A 22,085-nucleotide genomic window follows, 5' to 3' on the forward strand; every position below is an offset into this window, starting at 1 on the left:
ACCCCGTCATCTATGAATTCATCTCCTCCCACTCACCCCCTCACTCACTCTGCTCCAGCCACACTGGCCTCCTCACAGCTCCTCAAATATACCAGGCACATTCCTCCCCCAGGACCTTTGCACTGGCCGTTCCCCCTGCCCAGGACACCCTTCCCCCAGATTCCCACCTGCCTCACTCCCTCACCTCCTGATCACGCTGCACGAGAGAGCAACCTGTCTGGGCCAACACCCACGCACTCCCCACCCCTCTGCGGGGCTTTTTTCTTCTACAGCACTTATCACCACCTGCATGCTATAAATGTGTTCCTCCTCTGTCTTTCCAACTTGAGGGTCCAAATGTGTTTGCTGCTTGGATTCCAGGTCCCTAAAACAGGTCCTGGCACACAGTAGGTGCTCAATAAACATTTGTTGAGTGACTGAATGATTGTAACTGAACGTTTTCCTATGTGCCAGATACTGCTCACGTAGTAGGTCATATAACCTTTACAGCAACCTGGTGGGGTCGGCCCTCATTACCTCACTTTGAATATGAGGGAAACTGAGGCACAGGAAGGCTGACCCCACTAGGAACAGAAAAGCAGACAATCTAGCTCCAGAGTCTGTGTGCTGAAAATAGGATGCCTTACTTCCTCCCTCAAAACTAACATTCGCTGAGTATTTACTCTGTGCCAGGCACTGTGCTGTGCTTGTTACACGCATGGCCTCATTACAGAGCGGGAGGGGTGACTGTCACGCTCACTTCCAGACTGGCAACCCGAGGTGCTCCTCGGACAGTCAAAGCCTCTTGCCCAAGGTCACACGTGAAGCAAGTGCTTGACGGGGTTTGGATGGCCTGGTGGCAGCAAGGAACCCAGCCCGGGAGGCCCTTCCACCTCCCCATCCACATCCTCTCACCTTCCGCTTGACGAATTTGTCCCAGTAGTTGCTGGGGAAAGACCTGCCAAGAGAAAGAAGCCACAAGACATTAGGGTAGGAGGGAATAGGAGCCAGGGTCAGGCTCTAAAGACCCCAGGCCAGGTGACTTTTGCCCAAGGTCAACTCTTACCCCCTCCCTCCCCCACTGCTGTTGTTGGTGGAGCCCAGGTGAGGCAGGTGGCCCGCACTGGGAGCTGGGATGTGCAAAGACCCCAGAACTGCACTCAGATGGGGAGGAGTCGGGACCAGCAGCCTGGCCCTGCTCTGGCTCTGGGGCGCTTTCTCACACTGTTCAATTTTATTTGATGATTCTGGCCCTTTATTTACCAGTTTTCTAATTGATGAGTTGGTGTCCCAACATCCTGCAAAGGTGGGCCAATGAGTTTTGCTGGGGGGGGGGTCGGGGGTGAAGTGGAGATTTATTATGAATCCATGGATTTAGGCCTATTTGATGTGTGCTTCAATTTGTGGCACTTCCTATCCTTACCAATGCTCAAACTGTCCTTGTCCCCTTCTAAGCTGGCAGCAGGGTCCTTTCAGCATGTCACCATTTTTCAGTGAGCACACCCTTGCTTTCTGACATAACAAGATAATCCAGGCTCATCTTACACTTCCCCGACCCAGCCCTGAAATCTGCCACTTCTCCAAGGAGTTTGGTTCCTTGTCACGGGAAATGGTATTTAGAACTCAAGGTCTTGGGCAGACACCATTTTAAATAGGTGTCTCTCTCTCTCTCTCTCTGTTAAGCATGTGTACTTGAATGTGTGTAAGTTAAATGTGTCTTTGATGGTGACAATGAGAGTATAGGATGTCCTTGGTGTGGCTTCTCTCTCTCCTTGCACCACTTCACTAGGCAGGACCCCATAAGAAAATAACTTCCGGGTTCAGTGGTAAAGAATCCGCCTTCCAACGCAGAGGACGTGGGTTCTATCCCTCGTCCGGGAAGATCCCACATGCCACGGGGCAACTAAGCCCGCAGGCCACAGCTAAGCCCGCACGCCACAGCTACTGAACTCGCGCACCTCAACGAGAGAGCCTGCATGCCATAAACTACCGAGCCCTCGCGCCCTGGAGCCCGCGTGCCACAAGGAAAAGCCTGCTCTCGGAAACAAAAGATCCTGCATGTGTGCCTCAACAAAGATTCTGCGTGCTGCAACTAAGACCTGATGCAAAAAAAAAGTGTCTTCATTAAAAGAAAAAAGAAAATAACTTCCAACCCTTACCTAGAGCTTACAGTGCCCCAGAAACCACACTAACTCATTTCATTGTCACAAGGTCCTTGTGAGGTCGGTGCTATTATATATCTCCACTTTACAGATAAGGAAACTGAGGCACAGAGAGGCCAAGTGACTGGACCAAGAATTCCCAGCTAGAATGTGGCCAACCCAGGGTTCCAACCTGACCTGATGTTCTTACTCTAGACATGCCTCCCTCTAAGGATGCAGCCCTGCTGTATGAACACATAAGATGGGACTTGACCTGGGGGAAAATGGAATGGGCTGGGAGTGTACTTTGGGGGTCCAGAGTCCCACTACGTTGCCCTCACAACGCTCATTTCCTCTCTGGGCTCAGTTTAAAAACCAAGTGATTTCATCTATTTCCCACTCATGGCACCTGGTGAGAATCCCGCGTGGGGACAGAGTTTAAAATGCAGGTTCCTGGGCGCCACCTCAGACTCACTGAACCAGAATCCCCAGGGCTGGGGCCCAGGAATCTCCATGGGTCAGCAGCACCCCCAGAGGTACTTCAATGCAGGGGAAATTTGTCTGTGTTACTAAGAGGAAGACAAAGGCCTGGGGAGAGTGAGTCAGGACCGGCGGCGACTGGAACTCCGGCCTTTTGAGGCCTGGGCTGGGACTGGAGTGCAAACCCAGCTCTGCTTCCCCCAAGCCGCCGCGAGGCTGGGGCCGGGCCCTTACGGGGTGTTGAGCACCAGCCGGTCCCACTGCCCCTTCACGTCATCGTCTTCAGGCTGCTCCGTGATGTAGAGGCCGTCAAACTCCAGCTTCCGGGCCAGTTCCTTCTCCCGCTTAAAGATCACCAGGGGCACCTAGAGCATGCAGGGAGGCAAAGCGGTGGCCGTCAGGAGACCACAGCCTCGGCAGGAGCTAGGACATCTTGCTGGAGCCTCCGTGAGACTCTACATCAGAGGAGCCTTCCCAGAGGGATCAGGGGAGTAGTGGGGAGACGCGGTCAGAGGGTCAGGGCTGGGATGAGGAGAAAACCCGGGAGAGCCCAGAACTGGCACCTGCTGCGGCCTGGGGCCTCCCAAGGGAAGGAGGAGGAATGAAACAGGCAGGTGAACGCAGGTGGAAGTGGGGCAGAGCATTGCAGGCAGAGGGAGCTGCACTTGCAAAAGTTCTAAGCCCAAAGAGTCCAATTGTAAAGTATCAAGATCTGCTGAACAGTCAGTTCTCACGGAACCCATACTGAAGTTTTCGTAAGACACCTTACGGGGCATCACAAGCTTCAGGCGTAGTTGATGTCAGAATCCACGTGCCCCTGTTGGCACCCATGTTATGTCTGAGGCCCACAGACCCTCACAGATATTAATTCACCAACTGACCAACACGTAGAACGTAAATATTCCCGAATGACAAATTTTGCTTCTTGATCCAGAAATTAACATCGTCACAGGACCCATCTCCTCAGCTGCAACCTGTATCAGTTCCCAGTTTGAATGTCACCCTTGCTAAAGACCCCAATCCTGTACTCAGTCCCCCCAGCCTTACCCCAACCCTAGGCCCCCCTCTGTCCCAATCACTGTGTGAGATGCCCCAGCCCCTGCCCCAGGTCCTCTCAGCCAGTGCCCCAGCACACATCCCCTCCAAACACACACACACACACGCCCCAGCCCCAAAGCTGTGGTCACGACCCACCTTGAGACAGTTGTAGCCGATGATGCAGAGGAAGGCCACCAGCGTATGCAGAAGGCTCAAGCAACGCAAGGCAGGTTCCATGTAGCCTGTGCTCTCCTCCAGGAAGTAGTACACCATGTTCTCATCCTCGTGGCCCTCTGCTTCCTCTCCGGCCCCTGAGCCCCAGCCAGAGCCTCCACCTGACCCTGCTCCTGACAGGTCCCCAGCTGCTGAGCTCTCCATGTCATCCTCCCCTGGTGGAGAGTCTGAGACCTAAAGGGGGACAGAGGTCAGCCAGGCTGGGGACCCGGTGTCCTGATACCTGGTCTGCCACACCCAGAACTGGGCCCTCGTCAGATACAGTCTCTGCAGGACTGTCCATCAAGATCGAGGGGTGGGCCCAGGACCCTAGCTAGCAAATCAGATTCTGTCCTGGGAATCTGACTATTAAACTGAGTGACAGGAGGACTGAAAACAGAGTTGATTCATCTTGATAGTGGAGCCCTAAAGAGACTACTTTTAACACTAATATTAACACTAATACTAAAATTAGTAGTAGCTATCATTTATTTATACAGCACCATTTTTTGTCAGATACTGTTCTGAGTGCTTTACATACATCAGTCCTCTTTTTTTTTTTTTTTTTCGGCTGGGCCTCACACATCTTGCAGGATCTTAGTTCCCTGATCAGGGATTGAACCCACACCTTCAGCAGTGAAAGTGTGCAGTCCTAACCACTGGACCGCCAGGGAAGTCCTCATGTTAATCCTCTTTTAATTCCCACAGCTCTAAGATGTAGGCTCTGTTATTATCCCATATCACAGATGAGGAAATTAAGGCACAGAAAGGTTAAGAACTTTGCCTAACATCATGCAGCCAGTGAGTGGTGGAGCCAGACTCCGATCCTACAGAAGCCATGCTCTGACCATTCTGCTAGACTGCCCCTCTGTCATCTAGATCTCGCGCAAGACCCTGAGGGTCCCTTTGTCCTTTGGGAGGCCTGCTTCTTAGCCCTCTCCTTCTCTTCCATGAGCTGCCCATTTCCTCCTCCTCACAAATTTCTCTTTAGCTTATGTGAGAACAAAGAGATGTAACTGAATCAGCGGCTGTTGCAGAGAGGGGAAGGCCTGCACCCAGGGGCACAGGGCTGGCCAGTGGCAGAGCTGAGCGTGGAACCCAGGACTGATTCCCTGCACTAACTCCCACAGGGCACTCAGGCATCTGTTCCAGATGGACCCAGACACCCATACTCACCACCACAGGGGTCTTAAGCTCCAGGTGTTCAGCCTGAACCTTCCTGGGGACCCTGAGCCCAACACCTTGTCCCTGGTGAACTGCAAGGGCCCTGGGAACCCGTTAGGGGCTGAGCCTGCCGCCCCACAGCCCAGGTAAGCTCCTGATCCTCCTGGCCCCTCTTGATCAGCACCTTATAAAACAGCAGGATGAAGTTGATGGCAAATGCCAAGAAGAGGGCAAGGAATCGCAGAGTGTAAAAGTTCCGGGAGAGGTAGTTCTAAGATGAGGAGAGAAAGAAAAAGACAGAGCTCACGGACCACTCGCTTCCCAGGAGAATTTATCCCAACAGTCACCCACAACCCAAGCACCGGGGTCCTTAATATCTGGTCCCACAATCTCCCATTTATTGAGTGCTTATTGTATACCAAGGCCTGGGCTAAGAGCTTTATATACATGAACCTGTTTAATTCTCACCACAACCCTATGAAGTAGGTAACTGCTGATATGCCCACTTTCTGGATGAGGAAACGGAGGCTCAGGGTGGTGAGCTGTCTTGTCCAAGGTTACGTAGCCAAGAAGTCGCAGACCCGGGCTTTGAAGCCAGGCGGTCCAGCTACAGAGTCCACACTCCCAACCACTCTGCCGTGCTGCTTTCTGGGTGAGGGTACCCTGTCTGCTTTATCCCAGGCAGAAGACATCTACTTCCACCTCTCCCTTCCTCTTTTTCTCTCCATCGTTCTCTCCATCCCCCATTCTTCCCCCCAGTCCTCACTGAACCACCCTCTGTCCAACATGTTTCCCTCAGCCCCTCATGTCAGGCTGGCCTGGAGAGGAGATAGGAGAGATGGAGCCCTGGGCCCCGACCTCCCTTCTTCCGGGCCTGGACGAGGAGATGAATCCTCCCCCCACAGGAGGAGCTGGGGCTGGTGTGGCAGCTACTACCTGAAGGCTGAGAGCCAAGAAATAGGCCACGGTGGGAGGAACAGAGCCATGGCCTCAGGTGGACTTAGTTCTGGATAGAGGATGGGGGTGGGAAGCTGAGGCCGGTGGCCCCAGGTGCGCAAAAGCGGGGACGCTGGAATAAGGATTGTGAGCGGGGAGAGGCCGAAGAGCCAAGTGGGGACCACCTGGAAATGCTGCCCTGTGCCCAGGTCCTGCTCTGTCTGGGGACGTCTCTGCTCTCTGCCCATATCGACTTCCCCACAGAGATGAGCCTGGCCCAGGTGGGCTCAAGGCCAGGGTTGGGGGAGAGGTGGTGTGAATGTTTTCTGGGAGAGGAGGCTTCAGGGTGCCCTTGCTGGGTCCTCACCAAGAACTTCACCCTCTGTACTTCCAGTTCTCCCCAGAATTCCAGGCCCCCACCTGCAGCCCCCTCCTTCTTTGGAGGTGGGGGAGGAGGAGTTGTCTTCTTGGGGGGCTCTGGTGGGGGTTCGGGGACTTCTTTCTTCTCCCCATTCTCAGCACTGTGGGGCAGGACAAAGAGAGAGTGAGCAGGTGCCTGGGAAATGCATTCATTCATTCATTCATTCAAAGCCATGCGCTGGGGCCCACCCCATGCCTGGTCCAGGTCTAGATGGTGCTGGGGACACAGTGAGACAACTTTCCAGCCCTGTCCCCACGGGGCTCCAGTCCAATGGGGTACAGACCCGTCACCAGACAGTGGCAGCCCGGAGTGGTCAGGGCTGGGACGAGAGTAGCTCAGGGGCTTATGGGAGCCCAGAGGAGACACCTCTTCAACTTAGGGGGCATGTCAAGGTCGGCTTCCCAGAGAAGGAGCCCATGTGAGCCAAGATGGGAAGGAGGAGGAAGGCTGAGACGAAGCACAGGGGAAGGTGTCACAGGCGGAGGGAATGGCTGGTAGAAAGGCTTGCAGGTAAGAGAGGAGCGTTCATTTCTCTACTGCCTTTCACAGAGGCTCTCCTCTGGGCCTGGGCCTGGGCCTGGGATGGGTGGTGCTGAGGTTCCAGAGTGACCAGGACATCCTCAGGCCCTGACCTCAGGAGGCGTCTAGTCCAGGAGGGAGGCAGTGATAGGGGCTGGGCCCCTTGGAGCCAAGGCCACTCACTCGGCTTTCTCAGGCTCGGGCTCTGGAGGCAGCTCCTCTTCCTCTCCATCCACCTGGCGGCAGGGCAAGTATCAGGGCTGAGCCTGCACTCCAAGCACCTCTCAGACCTGCTTATTCCTTTCTGTGTCCCTTTCTGGCCATTTCTCCTGGGAAATCTAAGTTTTACTCCCCCTCCCCCACAGAAGAGGGATTATGATTCTCATTTTACAGAGGGGAAACTGAGGCTCAGAGAGGTGGAGTGCCTTGGCTAAAGCACTGTGCAGAGTCAGACTGGCTCCAAGTGGAGCTCTTCTCCCCTCATGGCCTTCCATCACCTTGACAACCGCACCCCCATGGCACTTATTGCACTGAGGGCCTGAGGATGCTTTAGGGGCCTCTGTCACGTGGACTACTTAATTCCCCACAACCGCCTATATCTCTGAGGGTCTTTCCCAGTGTCTCTGACCCTATCTTAGGTCTTTTTAGTTCTTGGTCCTGCTTCTCCTCTAATTGGGTCTCTGGATCTCTTGCTCTTTCTGGCTCCAGATATTTTTTTCTCTGTCTCTCCCAGAATCACTACCCTCTTCTCCGGGAGACTTCCTCCAGGTCTCCATCTCTGCGTCCATCTCTCAGTGTGTCTCTCTTTGTCTCTGCATATCTCTCAGGGCCTCTCTCCGCCCTTTACCTCTCTCTGTGCACCGCTCTCCAACCTCTATTTGCCTCTCTTTCCCTCTCTCACCCTGCCTCCTACCCCAATATCTCCAAAACCCTGAAGCCCCAACCCGCGCTCTCACCCCCAGCTTCCTCTTGATGATAGGGGAGCCTTCGGGCGTGGGCGGCTCCGCCGGCGTCGTGTCACCCATGTCCCCGAGGCCGCCGGCCCCTTCGGGCCGGAAGGGGCCATCCTCCTCCACGGCCACAGTCCCGTCGGCGCCTTCCGGACCAGCCTCCTGCGCCGCCGCCTCCTCGTCGCCCGCGCCCTCCGCGGAGTCGCCCGCGCCTTCGCCCGCACCCTCGCCGTCCGCGTCGCCTCCGGGCCCGGCCGGCTGCTCGCCGTGCACCTCGTCGCCCGTGGGGTCGGGCATGCCCGCCAGGAGCTCGGTCATCGTCACCTTCTTGGCGCCCTCCACCAGGCCGCCGCCGAAGAGCGAGCCCCAGAGCAGGCGCAGCGCGCCCGCCGCCGCCCCCGCGGCCGCCGCGCCGGCGCGCGCCAGCGCCCCCCAGAGCAGCGTGGCCACGGCCGTCGCGGCCTCGCGCGCCGTCAGCCGCCGCAGCCGCCGCACGCGCCGCCGCAGGCTGCGGTAGCTGAGGCCCCGGAGGGCCCGACCAGCCGCCGCCGCCAGTCGCGCCGTCGCGCCCGCTGCCGCCGTCCCCGCCGCGCCCTCGGGCCCCGCCGCGCCCTCCTCTGCGCCCTCGGCGCCCGCCTCCGCCGCGCCCGCGCCCTCGTCGTCGTCCTCCCCCGGCCCGCCCTCGGTCTCCGAGATCTGCGCGGCGATCTGCATCTCGAAGATGGTGTCCTCGCAGAAGCTCACGAAGAGCTCCATCTTCTCCGACTCGCCGCCCTCGTTCACCACGTCGAAGATGAACTGACGCTTCGACTCCTTCACCTGCAGCGCGGGGCGGAGGGGACGTGATGGGGGCGCTGTCGGCGGGAACTTGGGACAACAGCGGTGGCAGCCACGCGCGTTCGCCGCTGTTCTAAGCATCGTCGTTTTTATTTTTGAAAGCGAACCTATATAGCGCTCGCTGTAGGTGCACTTGTAAGAACCTCAGCAAGGCTAGGCCCTGTATCCAGCATTTTATGTATGGTATCTCATTAAATCCACACAAACCATCCTAGAAGTAGGGGCCGATATCCCCATTTTACAGATGAGGAAATGGAAGCCCAGAAAGTCACGTGTCCGGCGTGATGCAGCTGAGAGGTGGCAGGTGTGGGATTCGAATTCCCAACAAGCTGGTTCCAGAATCGATGTTCTCGGCTTCGACAGACGGAGCATAGTGGTTGAAGGCAAAGGTTCTGCAGCCAGCCTGCCTGGGTTCGAATGCTGATTCTGCCACTGAGTTAGACTTAACTCTCTGGGCTTCGGTTTCCCCTTATGTAAATCGGGGAATAATAGTAGGACCCATGCATAAAAGTGTTGGCGTGAGGATTAAATGAGTTAATAGATGCTGAGTGATTAGAACAGTGCCTGGCACCTACCAAACGCCATATAGTGCTTACTATTGTGGTACTGCTGCATGAGCGCTAGAGGGCCACGCAGGCAGACATGGACTCCGGACCAGTAGGAGAACGTGGGAATGGGAAGGAGTGAGCAGGAGGAAGTGGGTGTTTGGAGGAGTAACACTAACAGAAAGAGTGTGCACGTGGGGTGCACGTGAGGGGCGGAGCTCCCACAGGGTGTACTAGAGTGTGAAGGGCCAGTGGTGAACCAGGGCTTCCTGCAGATGCAGGGATGTGCAGACAGACGTTCCGGGTGCAAGGACGATGCAAGGGCTTTTAAGCCAGATTGGAGAGGAGGATGAGTATACAGTGGTGCCCCAAGGGACACAGGTGAGTGTGCAAAACCTTGGGAGTTCCGGTGGAGTATGTGAAAGGGCCGATGTGCAAGAGCCTTGTGAGAGGGCACCGGGACTAAGGGAGGAATCGGGTGTGAGGAGGGCGGCGTGGGAGGACACGGGAAGAACGTGACCATGCCCGGCTGTGTGCTTGGTGGACATGGGCCTATGGGGCAGGCATGCAAGGGCCTGGGTGAAACCGCGGGTGGGGAGTGTAAATGATGTGGGAGGGGTCTACAATTCACATGGTCAGGATGAGTGTGCAAGCGGACCCGGGAGTCAGTGTAAGAGGGCCCAGAACGTGAGGGCAGGGCTCAGGGTAGGGCACAAGCCCGGGCGTGCATGAGCCAGGTGTCACTGAGGAGGAGACTCAAGGGGCCCAGGTGCTGAGGAGATGATGGGAGTGCAAGTCTCATGAACTGTGAGTGTTAAGGTGGGAAGGGTGTGCAAGAGCAAGTGGGAGGAGTGTGCAGGTGCCTGGGGGCATCTGAGGAATAAAAGGGAAGTGGGAGTGCAAGGGGCAGGTAAGGAGCACGCAGGCTCAGCGTGCACTGGGCGTGTGAGCAGGAGGGCCACCTGGACAGCAGGGCCAGGGCCTGGGGCTGGGCGTGCGTGAGGGGCACACGGGAGGGTGAGAGAATGGGGGATGGGAACCACATGCAGGCTCAGTGTGTGAGGTGGGCTGGGGGCGCGCCAGGGCTACGTGAGCGTACTTTGGAGCAAGTGAGTGTGTAAGGGGCATTCAAACACTTGTAGGCGGGGCATATTCGGGGCACATCAGGTCAAGGAGTAGGCCTGGCCACCAAGGACACGCAGGGGCTCTTGTGGGTGAGTTGGTGAGGCTTGTCCAAGGGGTCATGAATGAGCATGGGTGTGCCAGGGCATGTGCGGGTGAATGAGGGAGGGCGGGCAGCCACATGGCATCCTCAGAGTGAGTGTGCAAGAGAGGTGCACGCACACGTGGGCCCAGCATAAGTGGGAAGGGCATTGTGTGCTAGGAACTCAGAGAGCATTTGGGGGCACAAAACGCCAGTCACCAGTCATCAGGGCACCCTAGAGCCCCCACAGTGAGTGTGCAAAAGAGTGGGCATGGGCAGGCCAGGGCCAAGAGAGGGCACACCAGGGGCTGCTGGTAAGGTGAGCGAGGTGTGTGTAACCACGTGGGTCCAAGTACAAGAGTGTGGGTGTGGTCGCATCAGGATTATAAGAGCTCCAGGGTTAGTGTGCAAGTGGCAGGCGTGGTGTGCGAGCAGCCACAGTGAGGGCCCACAGACGCTGCTGCATGTATGAGGGTATACGTCCGTGCCGAGTCTGCACGAGGTGGGCATGGGAGAACCAGGGGTACGCAAGGGCACAGCAGCACCCATACAACGTGTGCAGAAGGGTGGGCATGGGCTTGCACGAGCGGAGCACGGGCACACCAGGGTCTGCAGAGCGGATGTGCGAAGCGTGCACAGCCCCAGGTGTGGTCCAAGCGTGCCAGGAGCATGCCCCGAAGCCCCGAGAGGCAAGCATGCGCGTGTGCGGGGCCACCGACCTGGGGCATCTCCCACTGGGCGCGGTTGGTCTCCGAGATCTCGAAGTAGATACGCTCGATGCGGCGGGAGGCGCCCATGATCTCGATGCGGCCCAGGTAGGGACGGAAGTACTCGAGGATGCTCTCGGCCAGCTCGAGGAAGTTGCGCAGGCGCGGGTCGTGAGGCACGTGCTCCGACAGGTTGGTGAGCAGCACGGCCACGTTGAAGCCGATGTCGCGGGCTGGCTCCTGGAAGCGGTTGGCGAACTCCTCGCAGTCAATCATCTCGTTCTCATCCGCTTCGGAGCACGAAAGCAGGAACTGGATTTCTGGACCGGTGAACTGCTTCTGGCTGTCCATGGCCTGGGGGATGGGAAGGGGTGAGCGGGGGAGGTCAGAGGGGTGGCCTAGGGAGCCCCAATGCCTTTCCGGAAACAACTATGGACTTTTCATAAGGAGAAAAAAATCCAGAATCATATAACCAGCACCCAAGGCTGACGCCCAGCAGGTTGGTATGGGTGAGGCTGTACCAGCTATTAAAACACTGAATGTTACGGGACTTCCCTGGTGGCGCACTGGTTAAGAATCCGGCTGCCAATGCAGGGGACACGGGTTCGAGCCCTGATCCGGGAAGATTCCACATGCCGCGGAGCAATTAAGCCCGTGTGCCACAACTACTGAGCCTGTGCTCTAGACCCCCGCAAGCCACAACTACTGAGCCCACGTGCCACAACTGCTGAAGTCCGTGCGCCTAGAGCCCGTGCTCTGCAACAAGAGAAGCCACCGCAATGGGAAGCCCGCGCACTGCAACGAAGAGTAGCCCCCGCTCGCCGCAACTAGAGAAGGCCGGCGCGCAGCAACGAGGACCCAGTGCAGCCAAAATAAATAAATAAATAAATAAATTTATGTATTAAAAAAAAATGCTGAATGCTGCATTTCCACAAAGCTGAGCAACCATCCACTGTCAGATAAAGTCCAGTTTCAGAGATGGTAAGATGTGAATTGATGAAACTCAGCACTTGTGTAGCAGCTGGTAAAGAGATGCTGCCCCAGGCTCCCTGCCTGCCATCCTGGTGAGTCCCCGCAGGCCTGCTCTCCACCCATCCTCCCCCCACATGATGGCACCTGTGGTCTGTACCAGAGGCTTTCTTGACCCTCTGGCTGCAGGTGGGGCCCGTCCAGTTGAGGTCAGGGAGCAGGAGGAGAATGGAGTGGTGGCATTTCTCTCCTTGGCTTCCTCCCTGTGCTGGCGCTGTATCTCTCCACCAAAGGTCAGTTCTGCCATCCTGTCCACACAGCTCCTTCTATCTCTGAGTTAGATCATTTCTCTTTCCTCCAGGCCAGCCCCCTTACAGCTAGGGCCCTGATTGATACATGCCACCACCTCTGCCCCTTCCCCAAGGCCCTAGGATCCCCCATCCTACCATTTCCAGCCACTAAATAATTGGCACCTGACACAATGGAGGCCTCCAAATTTCAACTTGGGATAAATTCGTATGCCCATCACCCCAGAACATATTTTCAGCTACTATATATTTAAGAACTATAACATGACAGGTATGATTGGAGCCCTCTGTGTACCCTTCTCTTGCTCCATTACCCCCACCCTCCCCCAAGGTAACCACCAAGGAGTTGGTGTATCCTTCCAAAGAACTATGTGTAACATGGATGGACATAGTGGGTATTATGCTTAGTGAAATAAGTCAGACAAAGAAAAATACTGTATGTTATCACTTATATGTGGAACCTAAAAAATAAAACGAATGAATATAACAAAACAGAAACAGACTCACAGATATAGAGAACAAATTAGAACAAACCAGTGAGGAGAGGGCATGGGGGGAGGGGCAAGATAGGGATAGGAGATTAAGAGATACAAACTACTATGAATAAAATAAATAAACTACAAGGTCATATTGTACAGCACAGAGAATATAGCCAATATTTTATGATAACTTTAAATGGAGTATAGTCTATAAAAATATTGAATCACTATGTTGTACACCTGAAACTAATATAATATTGTAAATCAACTATACTTCATTAAAAAAAGATGTGTCGGTACTTCTACTACTTATATTCTGTCATTTTCTCACACAAAAAATTTGGTATCCTGTGTATTATTTTGCTTTAAAGAACTGCTATTATAATCATGTAATTTGAAACTTGCTTTTTTCACTCAGCTGTACGTTTTCAAGATCTATCCATGTTGATATATAGATCAAATGAATGCATTTTCACTGCTGTGTAGTATTTCTGTTTTATAAACACAGCACTCTATTCTCCTGATGATAGACATTTAGTTTATTTCTAGTTTTTAACTTTACAGACACTTTCATTGAACGTTGTACTGATCTTCAATGCACTCTTTGCAGGAGGTTCTCTGGGGCAGTTTTTCAAATGTTTTGACCACACCTATAGTAAGAATGCATTTTATAATGTGACTCAAAACCAAAAAGTTTTCACGACACAATTCTGACTTTCGCTATGTAACACACTCTGCAATGTTCTATTCTATTTTATTTTTAAAGATGCTGGTCATGACTTAACTAAATTTCATGACCAACAGATGGGTTGCAACATGGTTTGAGAAACACAGCTCTGGGGTATGAACAGAAGCGAAATTTTCTGGCTCTCAAAAATGCTTTGTAGCCAAGAACTTTGCAAAATGCTTTCTAAATGAGTAACATGCTTTGCAAATCATGAAGGGCTCTAGAAACCACAGAGCGTGGAGACATAATCACACAGGAACTCTTCACCTTCTACCGTCACGCCATCAACCTGACTCCTTCCCTTATGATACAGTGTGACTGTCCCTCTTAAAATCTGACACCCCCCCAACTATGCTCCACATTGCCCATTTGCCTATCCCCTTCTTTTGAAATACCTTTTTCTCTGACTGTTGTCAGTTTCCTTGGCTGGAGTCTCCTTCTCTTCCAGACCTCTAAAGGTTGGAGGGGCTCCAGGCCTGGAATTTGCACGCTTTTCTTGAGATATACACTCGTCATGGAGATGTCATTGAGGCCCGAACCTCTGAAAGCCATCCCATGCCAATGATTGTAAAGTCTATATCCCAGCCCTGACTGCTCCCCAGAATCCATACACTTAACAGTGGAAGCCTTACCTGACATCTCTTTGTGGAAATGGCCAAAACTGACCTCTTGATTTCAAAACCTCTCCTCCCACAGTCTTACCCATCTCAGGAATAGCATTACCGCCCACCCAGGTGCTTAAGTTAAAATCTTTGAGTCATCCTTGATTCCTCTCTTTTATCTCACTACCCACACCTAATCCATCAGCAAATCTGTCAGCTCTACTTTCAAAAGATCTAGGACACACACACTTCTGCCCTCTCCATGGCCCCTACCCTGGTTTTGTCCCCCATTGGACCCTCACAGCAACCTTCTCCCTGGTCTCCCTGCTCTTCTTCTATCCCCACAGTCTCTTCCCCCCCACCCACAGTTGGAGGGACCCTGTGAACATCTGAGTCAGGTCACATCCCTCCCCTGCTCAGAATCCTCCCTTAGCTCCATCTCACTCAGGTTAAAAGTCAGAGTCTTCTCTGCAGCCAACCAGTGCCAGCACATCTGCCCCCCCCTCACCTCTCAGAGTTAAAGTTTTCCTCTCCCCGCCCCCAACAGCCCTCTCCAGCCATACTGGCCTCCTTTGCATCCCTCTTATTCCCACTTTTCAGCCTTCACACTTGTCCCTTTTCCTGGGGATGCCACAAGCTCCCCTACCTTCACAGGGTAGCTTTCAGCTCTCGGCTTCAATGTCCTCTTCTAGAAAGACCTTCCCTGACCACTCAAGTTACAGGGCTTACTCCATGCATGCTCTCTTGCACACCACCCTGCTCATTTCCTCCAGACCACAGATTATAACCTGAAATTATTTTGTTTCTTTACTTATTTTCATCTGTCCCTCCCCACTGGGCTGTCAGTCTCTGTTTCGTTCACTGCTACACATAGTACATGCTCAACACATATTTGTCGAATGAATTAAGCGTCTTGAAAACTGAAAAGACTTTTAAACTTTGTTACAATTTTTGAAAATTAAGAAGTCCTTAAAAAAACCTAACCTTGTATTATAACCCATAAAAAAATTGAAAAGCATATTATAAAATACAAAGATTTGTAAAGAGTCTGGGAATCATATGATGCTTTGGGATTGGGAAACCATATGATGTTTGGTAAAGGTCAAACATTTGGAAATGAGAATATTGCCATTTTGCAATCTCTAATGAACTAATGTGTCTGGGCGTTGAATACCAGTGGTTGCTGACATAACAAAAGGAGAGACGATGGGACAGGACGTGCCTCTTGATGGACATATGAAGCACCACAAAGGAAGGTGTTGGCGAGAAATAAAAATAAAAACAAAAACTCCAAACCTGAATCTGGTTGAGCTTCTTGACTCAAGTCCCAGTTTACAGGAAATGCAGGGGACAGAGGAACACATTAAATGACACCACAAAGTTGCATCAGCCAGATCAAAACTCTTGGAAACGCTACAACTAGGAGAGCACTATCCAATGACAGCTACGAGCCACAGGTGGCTACTGAGCCCTTGAATCATGGCTGGGGCAAAGGGAGATGTTCAGACAATGTAAAATACATATGGATTTTAAAGACTTAGTATAGGACTTCTCTGGTGGCGCAGTGCTTAAGAATCTGCCTGCCAATTCAGGCGACATGGGTTCAATCCCTGGTCCGGGAAGATCCCACATGCCGCGGAGCAACTAAGGCCCCATGTGCCACAACTACTGAGCCTGTGCTCTAGAGCCCGTGAGCCACAACTACTGAAGCCCATGCACCTAGAGCCCGTGCTCTGCAATAAGAGAAGCCACCAACCGCCGCAACGAGAGAAAGCCTGCATGCAACAACAAAGACCCAACACAGCCAATAAATAAATAAATGTTCCTTTAAAAACAAAAAGACTTAGCATTTAAAAAAGAATTTAGGGCTTCCCTGGTGGCGCACTGGTTGAGAGTCCGCCTACCGATGCAGGGGACACGGGTTCGTGGCCCGGTCCGGGAAGATCCCACACGCCGCGGACCGGCTGGGCCCGTGAGCCATGGCCGCTGAGCCTGTGCGTCCGGAGCCTGTGCTCCGCAACGGGAGAGGCCACAACAGTGAGAGGCCCGCGTACCACCAAAAAAAAAAAAAGAATTCAAAATATCTGATAATTTTTACATTGACTATATGTTGAAATATTATCTTGGTAGAGTAGGTTAAATAAAACATTGTTAAAAATAATTTCACGTGTTTCTTTTTACTTCTTTAAGTGTAGGTATTAGAAATTTCTTTTTTAAAAAAATATTTATTTACTTATTTTTGACTGTGTTGGGTCTTAGTTGCGGCACGCGGGATCTTTCCTTGAAGGGCGCGGGCTCTTCGTTGCGGCGCGTGGGCTTCTCTCTAGTGGTGCAAGAGCTCCAGAGCGCGTGGCCTCAGTAGTTGCAGTGCGTGGGCTTAGTTACCCCGTGGCATACAGGATCTTAGTTCCCCCGACCAGGGATCAAACCCGCGTCCCCTGCATTGAAAGGTGGATTCTTAACCACTGGACCACCAGGGAAGTCCCAGAAATTTCTTAATTATATGTGTTGCTCTCATTGTATTTCTATCGGGCAGTGCTGCTCTACAGGACCGGCAACCCAGGTATCCATCAGATAAACTGCCAGGTAAGGGAAAAGTGATGGAGGGGCAGCAGTAGATAAAAGGAGGTTTAAAGAAACAGCAACCAGGGATCTCCCTAGTAGTGCAGTGGTTAAGAATCTGCCTGCCTATTCAGGGGATACGGGTTTGAACTCTGGTCTGGGAAGATCCCACATGTTGTGGAGCAACTAAGCCCGTGTGCCACAACTACTGGAGCCCGCACACCGCAACAAAGAGTAGCCCCCGCTCTCCGCAACTGGAGAAAGCCCACGCGTAGCAACGAAGACCCAACACAGCCAAAAATAAATAAGTAGCAACCAATAGCACTGGGTGGCCTTGTTTGGATCCTGCTTCAAAGAAATTACAAGAAATTATATGTGGTCTTTAGAAGATCTGGAAATGTGAACGTTGGCCAGACATTTGATGATTTAATGAACTATGGATCTTTTTCACTTTGTCTTTATTGTTTTGTTTTTAGTTAGGAGTGATAATGACATTGTGGTTCATTATATAGAAGGAAAGCTTTTTAAGATAATATATTGTATATTTCCATTTATATGAAGTGTCCAGAATAGGCAAATCTATAGAGACAGAAAGTAGATTAGCTGCCAGGGGCCTGAGTGGGGGAAAGGGAAGTGACTGCTAAAGGGTATGGGGTTTCTTTCTGGGGTGATTAAAATATTCTAATTAGATTGTAGCGATGATTGCACAATTCTGTGAATATATCAAAAAAACATTAAATTGTACCTTTTAAATGGGTGAATTTTATAGCATATGAATTATATCTCAATAAAGATGTTTTTTAAAAGGAAGTCTTTTAATTTAGAGATAGGTACAGAAACATTTGCTAATAAAAAAACAATAAAGAAAACCACAAAATAGTACTAACTAAGAATAAATTACTAGCCTGAAATGTGTTTTCACGTACCAGGAAGGACTTTCCTAACTGTAGTAGATGTTTTGGGATCTGCAAAGTACTTATCATTGGAGACATGTTTTGCAAACTGTCAAGAACACTGTCAACCTCGAAGAACTTGGGAAGCCCTAAAATAATTCTATATATTTTTCTTTTTTATATAAATTTATTTGTTTTTTCATTTATTTAATTTTTGGCTGCACTGGGTCTTTGCTGCTGCACGCGGGTTTTCTCTAGTTGCTGAGAGCGGGGGTTACTCTTTGTTGCAGTGCGCGGGCTTCTCATTGCGGTGGCTTCTCCTGTTGCGAAGCACAGTCTCTAGGCACACAGGCTTCAGTAGTTGTGACACACAGGCTTCAGTAGTTGTGGCTTGCGGGCTCTAGAGCGCAGGCTCAGTAGTTGTGGCACATGGGCTTAGCTGCTCCGCGGCATATGGGATACTCCCAGTCCAGAGATCAAACCAGGGTCCCCTGCATTGGCAGACAGATTCTTAACCACTGTGCCACAAGGGAAGCCCTCTATATATTTTTCAGTGCAGATTTACATATGAACGGAAATGCAGAAATAAATGTCCAGAGATATGAACATCAAGAGGATAACTGTGGCAGCCTTTGAAGAGGCGGGATGAGAGTAGGGTTGGGTGTGGGGACAAAGGTAACCTCAACCATAGCTATAAGTTCTGAATTTCTCTACAAAAGGACTGTATCCCTGTATTATCTATTCTGTTAAAAATTAATAAAATATTTTAAATGATTTTCTACATAAAAATCAAGTCTTATGCATGGCCAGCCCTCTCCCCCCAAAGCCAACCAACCAACCAACAAAACAAACCACCATAAGCAAAGTCAAAAGACAAATGATGAACTAGAACAAAGAAGTACACCTCGTATCACTAACAACGTTATAATCAGTCAAATATAGAAATCAAGAAGAAAAACACCAACATCCCAATAGAAAAGTAAGCCAAAGACATGGTCAGTTCACTGAACAAGTAATACAAAAGAAGTAACATGAAAAGATGCCTAATTGCACTCGTAACAGGAGAAATGTGAATTAAAACTGCACTCAATACCTTTTTTCACCTATCAGACTGGCAAAAATCCAAATATTTGACAATGTGGTCTGGTGGTGAGGCTGTGGGAAAACAGGCAGTCTCACATTTTGCTAATGAGAAGGAAAAATGCAGGGCAAGATCTGTCCAAATGACAAATGAATTTACCCTTTAACCCAGCAATCCCATTATTGGAAGTTTACCTTTAGATATAACTGCACGTACAAAATGACGTACATACAAAGGTAATTGTTCTAGCCAGCATTGCTAGTGGCCCACATGGAGCCTTCCTCAACACTCTTACTTCCACCTGCTGGAAATCAGCAGTACAAATTTACAATATCTGTCCTATAAATGGCACCTTTGTACAGTGCACAACTTGCACAACTATCCATGGCCGCCCTAATGACAGCATGTGTTGTAATGGCAAAAGACTGGGAAAAAATGAGTGTCCATCAACAGGGAATAATCAAATAAACCATAATATATACACAAATTGGAGTACTGGATACCTATAAAAAATAATCAGGACACTCCCTATATCTCTAGAATATATTGTTAAGTGATACAGGCCAATGTATATAGCTTATTACCTATTATGTAAGAAAAGAGGAAAATCATATCTGGAGAAAATGATAGAAGGATACAAAAGAAACTAACGCTTACTCACAGCAGTGGGGGTTAAGGAAGCGTAGGTTGAGAAAGGGGTGGGAATGAGACCTCTCACACTCCATACTTTGTTATATTTTACTTTAAAAATTATGTGAATGTATTATTTATTCAAAAAATAAAGCCAATGCACTTTTAAAGTTACAGATTGTTTGTAATTTTGTGAAACAGATATTGAGCTACAAAATGTTGTGTACATGACATCAACTCTTGTGATGTGTGAAACCCTGAATAGTCAGGAGGGATCTTGACCCATTTTTAAAAAATTCAACTTATAACTGAAAGTTTGTACCCTTTCACCAACCTCTCCCTTTTTCCACCACCTCCCAGCTTATGGAAACCACTCACTTTTCTCCTCTCTGTTTCTGAGTTTGACTTTTATTTTTAGATTTCACATAAGTGATACCATGCAGTATTTGTCTTTCTCTGGCTGGCTTATTTCACTTAGCGTAATGCCCTCCAGGTTCATCCATGTTGCTGAAAATGACAAAATTTCCAGCCTTTTCCAAGGCTGAATGATATTTCACACACACACATACACACATACCACATCTTCTTTATCCATTCATCCATAGACAGATACTTAGGTTGTTTGCACACCCTGGCTATTGTGAATAATGCTGCAATGAATGAGAGAGTGCAAACATCGCTTTGCAACTATAGTTTCATTTCCTTTGGATAGATACCCAGAAATGGGATCCCTGGGTCCTACCGTAGTTCTGTTTTTAATTTCCTGAGGAACTTCCATTCTGTTTTCCATAGTGGTTGCACCAGTTTACATTCCCACCAACAATGGACAAAGATACCCTTTTCTCTACATTCTTGCCACACTTGTTATCTCTTGTTTTTTTGATAACACCCAACCTAACAGGTGTGAAGTGATATCTCACTGTGGTTTTGATTTGCACTTTCCTGATGATTAGTGATATTGAGCACCTTTTCTTGTACCTGTTGGCCATTTGTATGTCTTCTTTGGAAAAATGTCTGTTCAGGTCCTCTGCCCCTTTTTAAATTGGGTTATTGGTTTTATTGCTTTTGAGCTATAATGACTTCTTTGTATATTTTGGATATTAACCCCATATTAAATATGTGGTTGGCAAATATTTTCTCCCATTCCGCAAGTTGCCTTTTTTTTTTTGTCGATGGTTTCCTTTGCTGAATAGAGTCATTTAAAAATTATAAATGATGCCACTTTAGCTCCTGCATCGTCCTTTTTGGTTCTCTTGCAGTCCCTACTGAGACTCTCACCCTAACCTGCCAGTCTTGAGAGTCGAGCTGGGACTCCCCAGAGAGGGCCTGGCACCCAGGAGGTGCTCCTTGACTGTTTATTAGGCTAGCTTAGTGGATGAATCTGGAGGCAGTGTACTCTGGCGCCAGACTGCCTGAGTTCTAATCCCAGCTTTGTTACTTATCAGTTGTGTGACCTTAAGCACAGCACTTTAACCTTCCTGTGCCTCAGTTTCCACTTCTGCAAAATGGGAATAAAAAATAGTCCTTACTGGGACTTCCCTGGTGGTCCAGTGGTTAAGAATCCGCAAGTGCAGGGGACACGGGTTCGAGCCCTGGTCCAGGAAGATCCCACATGCCGCAGAGCAACTAAGCCCGTGTGCCACAACTACTGAGCCTGCGCTCTAGAGCCCATGAGCCGCAACTACTGAAGCCCTCACGCCTAGAGCCTGTGGTCCACAACAAGAGAAGCCACCACAGTGAGAAGCCCGCGCCCCGCAACAAAGAGTAGCCCCCGCTCACCGCAACTAGAGGAAGCCCGCGCGCAGCAACGAAGACCCAGCGCAGCCAAAAAAAAAAAGTCCTTACTACCTAAGGTTTACTGTAAATTAACATTCATTTACACACAGGACCTGGCACAGAGTGAGAACATGATACATATTAGCTCTTCTTCCTGAAGGTGCAGGGCTCAGGGACAGCGATGTTTAAGAGGCTGCGAGGGCGACAGGAATAAAGACGCAGACCTACTAGAGAATGGATTTGAGGACACGGGGAGGGGGAAGGGTAAGCTGGGACAAAGTGAGAGAGTGGCATGGACTTATATATACTGCCAAATGTAAAATAGATAGCTAGTGGGAAGCAGCCGCATAGCACAGGGAGATCAGCTCGGTGCTTTGTGACCACCTAGAGGGGTGGGATAGGGAGGGTGGGAGGGAGGGAGACGCAAGAGGGAAGAGATATGGGAACATATGCATATGTATAACTGATTCACTTTGTTATAAAGCAGAAACTAACACACCATTGTAAAGCAGTTATACTCCAATAAAGATGTTAAAAAAAAAAAAAAAAGAGGCTGCGAGGGATTGGCAGGGAAGGTGGGGGTCCCACGAATGCGTGGCACAGACGCCCAGGGGAGCAAGGCATTGCCGAGGGGGAGGAAATGGGTGACTGTGGCAAACGCTGCCAAGATGACAGGTCAGAGGAGAGATTTAGGGTGAAGAGATCACTGATGATCTTAGCTCGCATAGTTTCAGGAGAGTGACAGGGACAGAAGCCCCGAATCAGGGAAGGAGTGGGAGGTGAGAAAGGAGTGAGCGAGGGTAGATAGCTCTTGGGAGGCGTGGCTGAGAAGCGGGGAGAGAGGGAGGGAGGGAGGCTCTCAGAGGACGCCTGGGAGGCATGGGGCACTTTGTATTCAACTCAGGGTTGAATAAACCCTGGGTT

General features: G+C 50.6%; 1 protein-coding gene across 2 annotated transcripts in view; it reads right to left on the bottom strand.

The window, feature by feature from the left end:
* RYR1 (ryanodine receptor 1) overlaps positions 1-22,085 on the bottom strand; it is a 117,283-nt gene that overhangs the window by 5,324 nt on the left and 89,874 nt on the right. For both annotated transcript variants that reach the window (XM_059044978.2, XM_059044977.2), the window contains 8 exons: positions 11,147-11,488; positions 7,848-8,660; positions 7,075-7,127; positions 6,319-6,472; positions 5,200-5,286; positions 3,795-4,046; positions 2,835-2,965; positions 895-937 (listed from right to left, as the gene is read on the bottom strand). In XM_059044978.2, the coding sequence (XP_058900961.1) occupies positions 895-937; positions 2,835-2,965; positions 3,795-4,046; positions 5,200-5,286; positions 6,319-6,472; positions 7,075-7,127; positions 7,848-8,660; positions 11,147-11,488 (1,875 nt within the window). The remainder of the gene's footprint in view (positions 1-894; positions 938-2,834; positions 2,966-3,794; positions 4,047-5,199; positions 5,287-6,318; positions 6,473-7,074; positions 7,128-7,847; positions 8,661-11,146; positions 11,489-22,085) is intronic.

This window comes from Kogia breviceps, chromosome 18, assembly GCF_026419965.1.
Source record: "Kogia breviceps isolate mKogBre1 chromosome 18, mKogBre1 haplotype 1, whole genome shotgun sequence".
In the NCBI taxonomy this organism is placed as follows: Eukaryota; Metazoa; Chordata; class Mammalia; order Artiodactyla; family Physeteridae; genus Kogia; species Kogia breviceps.